Source organism: Athene cunicularia (assembly GCF_003259725.1).
Source record: "Athene cunicularia isolate RWA chromosome 25 unlocalized genomic scaffold, athCun1 chr25_part2, whole genome shotgun sequence".
NCBI lineage: Eukaryota > Metazoa > Chordata > Aves > Strigiformes > Strigidae > Athene > Athene cunicularia.
In genome coordinates this window covers 66,500-73,681 of record NW_020799135.1, presented here as the reverse complement: position 1 = coordinate 73,681, position 7,182 = coordinate 66,500, and the positions used below count along the sequence as shown (strand labels likewise).

Sequence of the window (7,182 nt, the reverse complement as noted above, 5' to 3'; positions counted from 1 at the left end):
GGGCTGGGGGGCTGAGGGCAGGGCTCCCCTTTCCCTTCTCGCCTTCCCCGCCGCCATGTTGGGTTCCCCCTCGCGGCCGGGCACTCCCTTACCGGGGCTCCCCCGGGGGTTCCGCTGGGCCCCGGCACGCCCCGAGCTCCCCCCGAGATGTCCCTTCTCGCTCCCCGCAGACTCTCCACAGCCACTGCCCGCTCCAGAGGGGCCGTGCCCGCCCCTCCGCTCCACCCATGGCCCCGCTTTGCTCCGTGCGCGGGAGCTCTCAGGGCACCGGAGCCCCCGCTCCTCATTCCGCCTTTCCTGGCGGTTCTTGACTCCTCTCAGCTTTTATTTCTCCTCGCGTGTTTTTCCTCACGTTGCTTTGTGCTGTCCCGTTTGAGCCCCTCGCACTGTGTGGTTCACACTCCAACACGGGGCTGGACATGGGGGTTTATTTCTGCTTGGGTTTCTCATTCTCGCTGTCCATCTGCTCAGCTCGCCGGCAGCCCGAGGCAGGCTGCTGCAGGGCCCCTTCGCAGTAGGCCTCCTTACCTTCTTCTTGGGGCTGCTTTTACCGTTGCTTCCATTTTTTCTGTCTTATAAATCCATTACCACAAAGATCCAATCCTGAAGTAAATCTGTGCTCTTCCATCCTAGGTTTGTAGTAAAAGAAAAGCGGTACCAAAACTAGAGATTCTGCAGAGCAGACCCTTTTGACAGTTACTCCCCAAGTGGTACAGCCATGGCTGCTCACCCTAATCGGCCACAGGCTGAGCAACACTAGTGTATAAAACTTAATTTTAAACGTGTATTGTACTTCACGTGGGCATCTGTAACTTCTTTTTGACTGGAAACTGCAGCAGTTCCTAAGCTGTGTGGGATCTTGCGGATTCTAGTGGTTCACTGCCTTTTGGTTTTCTTGGGGGAATAGGTTGTATTTCAGGGTTGCAAAGTTTTGTCTCGGTTGAATTGTGATGCTAATCACGAATTCTGTTATAATAAGGAATGTTGTTTTCACTGACACTTCTCTAGGAATACATTTCTGACAATGGCTGTGGTATATTGTAAACTCTTAATTTAGAACTGGTCACGTATCAAGTGTGTGTGATGAGAGGCTATCTTTGCACTGTCAGTATCACAGTTTCAGTCTTGGGGTTCTTGGTAAGAGCAGATTAAAGTTTATTTGTACTTAAATTTTTTTTTTTCCTGTCTGCTTTAGGTCAGAATATGAAACGTGAGTCTGGAAGAAAAGTCCAGACTGGAAACATCACTGCTGCTAAGGTACCGTACTCTTATGTCAAGCTATTTTGATTCTTCTTTTTTTGTGTGTGTGTGAGAGATATATTTACTCTGTGTAATTTTTTTTAATGTGTGTGTTATATTTAAGAGGGAAAACTGGCTCTGAAGCATGTTTTCTATAGTCTATATGTATCCAGAGTAGAAGCAGCATAGAAAATGAATTTTCAGTGTTAAAATAATAGTTGTGATGTAACTGAATGTCGGGGGTTTAACCCACCAAAACCTCTTTCTCTGCAAATTTTGAAAGTGTGTAATTTCTGACATCTGATTTGGATAATTACTGTGGTGCCAGTGCCCTTATAACCCCGGTGTTCTCACTCTCAGCAATCCTGCTGCATCTAAGCAAGCACAGGATCATTGGGTCACTTAAAATTTGCAGTGGCTGCTTGTGCCATACAGACTGTGAGTTTTTTTAGACTTTTCCATGCCTTCCTTTATTGCCTCATTTCTTTTGTTTGTCCTAGACTATTGCTGACATTATCCGAACGTGTTTAGGACCAAGAGCTATGATGAAGGTGAGAACTTTTGCTGAAATACTTCTCTGCATCCCGGCTAGAAGCACTACACGTGCTATAGGTCGGTACAAATATCACTTCTTTTCTGGTTGCAGATGCTTTTGGACCCCATGGGTGGGATTGTGATGACCAACGACGGCAATGCTATTCTTAGAGAAGTAAGTTTCTCCTTAAGGATTGTCACGCTTAACATGTGAGCTGGAATCCTCCAGGATACGGTTACGTAGCTGCCACTGGAACGATGGTATTTTGTCTTCTATCTTGAGAGCCAGCAAGTATTAAACAGCAGTACTGAGAGAGGTGCTTGCTGGGGAGGAATTAAATATTTCCAGCAAGTGCTCTTCCTCCTCAGAAAAGCAGGTTTGATCCCGGGGTGGTGAATTTTCATGGAGGTTTTACAAAATGGACATCAGTTCTCTGGTACTTGTAGCCATAATCACTTGCGTCAAAACCTTGTGAGTAGATGCTTGGTTTTACAATGCCAGATAATTAGACTAAGAAATTATTGTTGTCTTTCTGGTGCAAGTGCTGTTAAAATAACATCCCAAAAATGATAATGCCTGAATAACTGTGGGAGACACAATATTGTGAAATATAAGGGCTTATTTTCAGTCTCAGAAAGAAGTGTCTTTGTTGTAGTTGGGCAGAAGGCCTTTGATTGTTTAAAAGTTGTGGTATTTGTTCCACTGAGCAATGCAAGAAGTGTCAGCTTTAGTAACGATGTTACTAAAGCTGAAACTTCTTAAATTATGAACAAAACCATATCCTTGCTCCTGTACAGATTCAAGTCCAGCATCCAGCTGCAAAATCAATGATAGAGATCAGCCGTACTCAGGATGAGGAAGTTGGAGATGGGACCACATCTGTAATTATCCTTGGTAAGGAGAATAATTTAGACGTGTTCTTCATAAAGGGTTATGGCTGAAGTTTGCTAGTTTTGCTCATCAGAGCCCAGGAAATGTGCTTTAATGAGACATATTTTTTATTTACCAATTTAATTGGTAATTAAATCTGATTTTTATTATTATTTTCTTTTTACCATCTAAGAGAATGCTTGGTTCATTAGACCCTTAGGTGATCACCTCAGAAAAGAACACAATTGGAAAATTGTTGGGTTTTTTCCCCTAAGATAAGCACAATTAAGTACAAAGAAAGGTGTAGATAACAGTAGAGCTCTCTGTATGCAGAGCAGATACTTTTTGCCTGGCACGCTGTTCTGCTGTCTTGACTTTTGATGTTATAACAACTTACCTGAAGAATTTTGGTGGGTTTATTGGTTGTTTTTATTTTTTTTAGCCGGAGAGATGCTCTCAGTTGCTGAACACTTCCTTGAACAGCAGATGCACCCAACTGTGATCATTGGGGCTTATCGTAAGGCTCTGGATGACATGATCAGTATTCTAAAGAAAATTGGGTAAGTATGGGCTGTTGGGAGTTAGAAGGGATGTGGGGTTTCTCTCCTGCTTAAAGATGATTCTCCAGGGAATCCTGTTAGTGAAATAAATAAGATAATTGGAGAGGGACTCAATGGGATTATGAATAGATTGTAGCTTGGAGTAATACTCAGTTTACTGTTTGGTTTTTCCTTTCTGTCAGCACTTCAGTGGATGTGAACAACAAAGAGATGATGCTTAAAATCATAAAGAGTGCTATAAACACCAAGGCAATAAACCGCTGGTCTGACTTGGCCTGTAGCATTGCTCTTGATGCTGTTAAGACTGTGGAATTTGAAGAAAATGGCAGAAAGGAAATTGATATTAAAAAATACGCAAAAGTAGAAAAGGTGAGTGTGTCCTGAGCCCATTTCTTATCTGTGTGCCCCTTTGTCATTCGGAACAAGCTGTTCCTAGGATGCAGTGGGAAGAGTTTTTCTGCTACGGATCTGCAGACATAACACTTAAAGATACTTCGGTCAGTGCTCTCAGCCTTGCTGGTTTACAGTGAAACCAGGGACAGTTATTTCAACACTTTCAGAGTATTTGTCAAAAAGATTCGTTTCAGTTGTTTTGGTTTCCATCTTCCAAACACATGTTGCCAGGCAGTAGGATGTGACCAGTTTCTCGAGTCCTTCCGTAGCTATTTAAGGTCAGCATGCCCTTAAAATTAGATGCATCTTAAAATTAACTGGATGCATCATGGTTGCTTGGGAGAGTTTTTCAGTACATGGGATGGATAGTTTCAGGAGCAGATACACAGGGTTTTGTAGACTAGACTGACTCATTTTGCCCCTTTCTTGTGTCTCTCAGATTCCAGGTGGTTTTAGTGAAGACTCGTGTGTTTTGCGTGGAATCATGGTGAATAAAGATGTGACTCACCCCAGGATGCGTCGCCTTATTAAGAATCCACGCATTGTCCTTCTGGATTGCTCGCTAGAGTACAAGAAGGGAGAGAGCCAGGTAAAGCAAGTCCTGTTAGAGATGTCCAGAGCTTTTCATTTAAGATTAATAAAATGAAAAAAATAGGTAGATAAAAGCCTGAGTAGCAAAAGGCTCTTCATGTTCTGCCTTTCAGAAACCTTTGTTCCACGTAGGCTAATTCTGCAGCAGGGTCAGTACCCTGGAGAAAAATGTAACTGAGGCTACAGAGCTTGGTGTATGTAAGCGATGGTTAAGAGTCAAACAGTTCTGTGCTTTAATTAACATTAATGTTAAACTGACACTGTGTCACTGTTAATTTGATCAGTATTTTTCACTGTCTAGTTCTCCTTAACCTGTTCCCCAGGCGGTATCGGAGGAGTTAAGATCACTTGAGCCAGGGGGTCTGTGTGTAACTCGGTGAAGGGCTGGGAGGAATAAAGTGAGATATTTCCACCTCTTTCTGCACAGACTGATATTGAAATAACACGGGAGGAAGACTTTGCCCGCATCCTGCAGATGGAGGAAGAGTACATTCAACAGATTTGCGAGGATCTGATGAGAGTCAAGCCAGATCTGGTCATCACAGAAAAAGGAATTTCTGGTAATAACACGGTGATCCTTCTTTGTGTTGAATTCATCTTAATAAGGTTCGTGCTGTGTTAAATGCACTGTTTAGTAACTTTAAAAAAAAAAAACAACACAAAACCCAAGCCAAAAAAAGCCTCCAACCAAAAAACCAAAACAAAATCAAAACAAACCATCCATGCAAAAAAAAAAAACAACAAAAAAACCCACAAAACTGATTTTGAACACAACCCTGGTTTTTAGCTTTCTAGCAAATAGGTCTACGTTGGAGGCATTCAAGTTGGTTCTTGAGGTTTCCTTGTGAACACGGACACTTACAATAATATTTTGCTTTTCCAGCATTTGGAAACGATACCAAAGTATAAGTGAGGATGAGTCCAGCAACCTGGAAAGCTGCCCTGGGATTTTTGCCTTGCAGCTTGCTTTAAGAAGCTACATTTAGGTTTTTCTTGCCATAACCCTTTTTTACTTTAAAGACACATCATGTTTGTTGTCATACCACTGATTGATCAATAAAACTGCACAAACCTGATTTCAGACTTGGCCCAGCACTACCTGATGAGAGCCAACATCACCGCTATCCGCAGAGTGAGGAAGACAGACAACAACAGGATCGCCAGGTAAATGCTGTGTATGGTTCGGAGTTTTCATTCCTGTCTCACCTTTTCCCCCCAGGTTTTTGGTTTTTTTTTTTAATTTTCATTTCTGGCTCACCCTTTCCCCCCAGTTTCCATTTGAGTTTTCATTCTTATCTCACCCTTTCCCCTCAGGTGGTTTTTTGGGGTTTTTTTGGGGTTTTTTTTTGAGTTTTCACATCTGTCTCACCCTTTCTCCCCAGGTTTTGAGTTTTCATTCGTCTCACCCTTTCTTCCCAGTTTCCATTTGTGAGCATCTAACCCGACTGTTGTTGGGGTTCTAGGGCCTGTGGAGCTCGCATCGTGAGTCGCACAGATGAGCTGCGGGAGGAGGACGTGGGAACTGGAGCCAGGCTCTTTGAAGTTAAAAAAATAGGAGATGAGTATTTTGCCTTCATCACTGATTGCAAAGACCCCAAGGCTTGCACTATCATTCTGCGTGGAGCCAGCAAGGAAATCCTAGCAGTAAGTTATTACACGTTCTGCTTCCCCCTCCTGTCCTGGCCACCTTCGTGGCGTCAGTAAGTCATTGCTTCCTCCTGAGCCGCTTTTGGGTGCAAATGAAGCAAGTGTGGGTTTCCTCTGAGTTCTGGAGTGAAAAAGAATTCCCATCCCGTGGGCTGTACTGTACAGTGAGGCAAAACCTGCATGCTGCTGGAGGCAGCCCTGCTGACTGGGGTGTGCCACAGATCCCCAACACTCTTAAATCTCCTTCTGTGCCCGTTTCAGGAGGTGGAGCGCAACCTCCAGGACGCCATGCAGGTGTGTCGTAACGTCCTCATCGACCCGCAGCTGGTGCCAGGTGGGGGAGCAACTGAAATGGCCGTTTCCCATGCGCTGACAGAGAAATCCAAAGGCATGACAGGGGTGGAGCAGTGGCCCTACCGAGCAGTTGCCCAGGCTCTGGAAGTCATTCCCCGGACACTGATCCAGAACTGTGGTGCTAGTACCATCCGTGTGCTGACCTCGCTTAGGGTAAGGCACCAGGGGCTCCTCGGAAGAGATTCCCAGAATCGTCTGGGTTGGAAAAGCCTTTGAAGATCCTCTAGTCCAGTCATTAACCCAACATTGACTGTTCCCAACTCCCCCAGATCCCTCAGCGCTGGCTCAGCCCGACTCTTCAACCCTCCCGGGGACTCCCCCCTGCCATGGGCAGCCCATTCCAACGCCCAACAGCCCCTTCTGCACAGAAATCCTTCCTCAGAGCCAGCCTGACCCTGCCCTGGGCAGCTTGAGGCCATTCCCTCGGGGCCTGGCGCTGGGGCCTTGGCTCCAGAGACTCATCCCCCCTCCTGGCAGGGAGTTGCCGAGGGCCAGGAGGTCTCCCCTCAGCCTCCTCTTCTCCAGACTGAACCCCCCCAGTTCCCCCAGCCGCTCCCCAGCAGCCCTGTGCTCCAGACCCTGCCCCAGCTCCGTTGCCCTTCTCTGGCCACGCTCGAGTCATTCAATGGCCTTTTTGGGGTGAGGGGCCCAAAACTGAACCCAGGAATCGAGGGGCGGCCCCCCCAGTGCTGAGCCCAGGGCTCAGATCCCTTCCCTGTTCCTGCTGGCCACGCCAGGGCTGGTACAAGCCAGGATGCCGTTGCCCTCCTTGGCCCCCTGGGCACACTCCTGGCTCATTATCAACATCCCCCCTCAGGTCCCTCCCTGACTGGCAGCTTTCAGCCACTCCTCCCCAAAAGAGGGAGAGAAGAGCCCAGAAGGCCCTTGTACCAGCTGTCCTGTGGGCTCTAAGCCCTACTAGAAGATTTCACAGCCATAAATCAATGCTGGTGTGGCTGCATTTTGGGCATCAATTTGTGCCTTTCCTGCAGG

At 46.0% G+C, this 7,182-nt stretch overlaps 1 protein-coding gene across 1 annotated transcript; it reads left to right on the top strand.

Annotated features, from left to right (window-relative positions):
- The first annotated feature begins 1,201 nt into the window (after positions 1-1,201).
- CCT3 (chaperonin containing TCP1 subunit 3) lies at positions 1,202-6,420 on the top strand. The gene is made up of 11 exons (XM_026864078.1): positions 1,202-1,257; positions 1,740-1,790; positions 1,886-1,948; positions 2,572-2,668; positions 3,087-3,204; positions 3,387-3,573; positions 4,037-4,186; positions 4,616-4,748; positions 5,271-5,352; positions 5,652-5,832; positions 6,097-6,420. Exons 1-11 carry the CDS (start codon positions 1,204-1,206, stop codon positions 6,403-6,405), a joined length of 1,425 nt encoding a protein of 474 aa, XP_026719879.1. The 5' UTR covers positions 1,202-1,203; the 3' UTR covers positions 6,406-6,420.
- Positions 6,421-7,182: the final 762 nt, after the last annotated feature.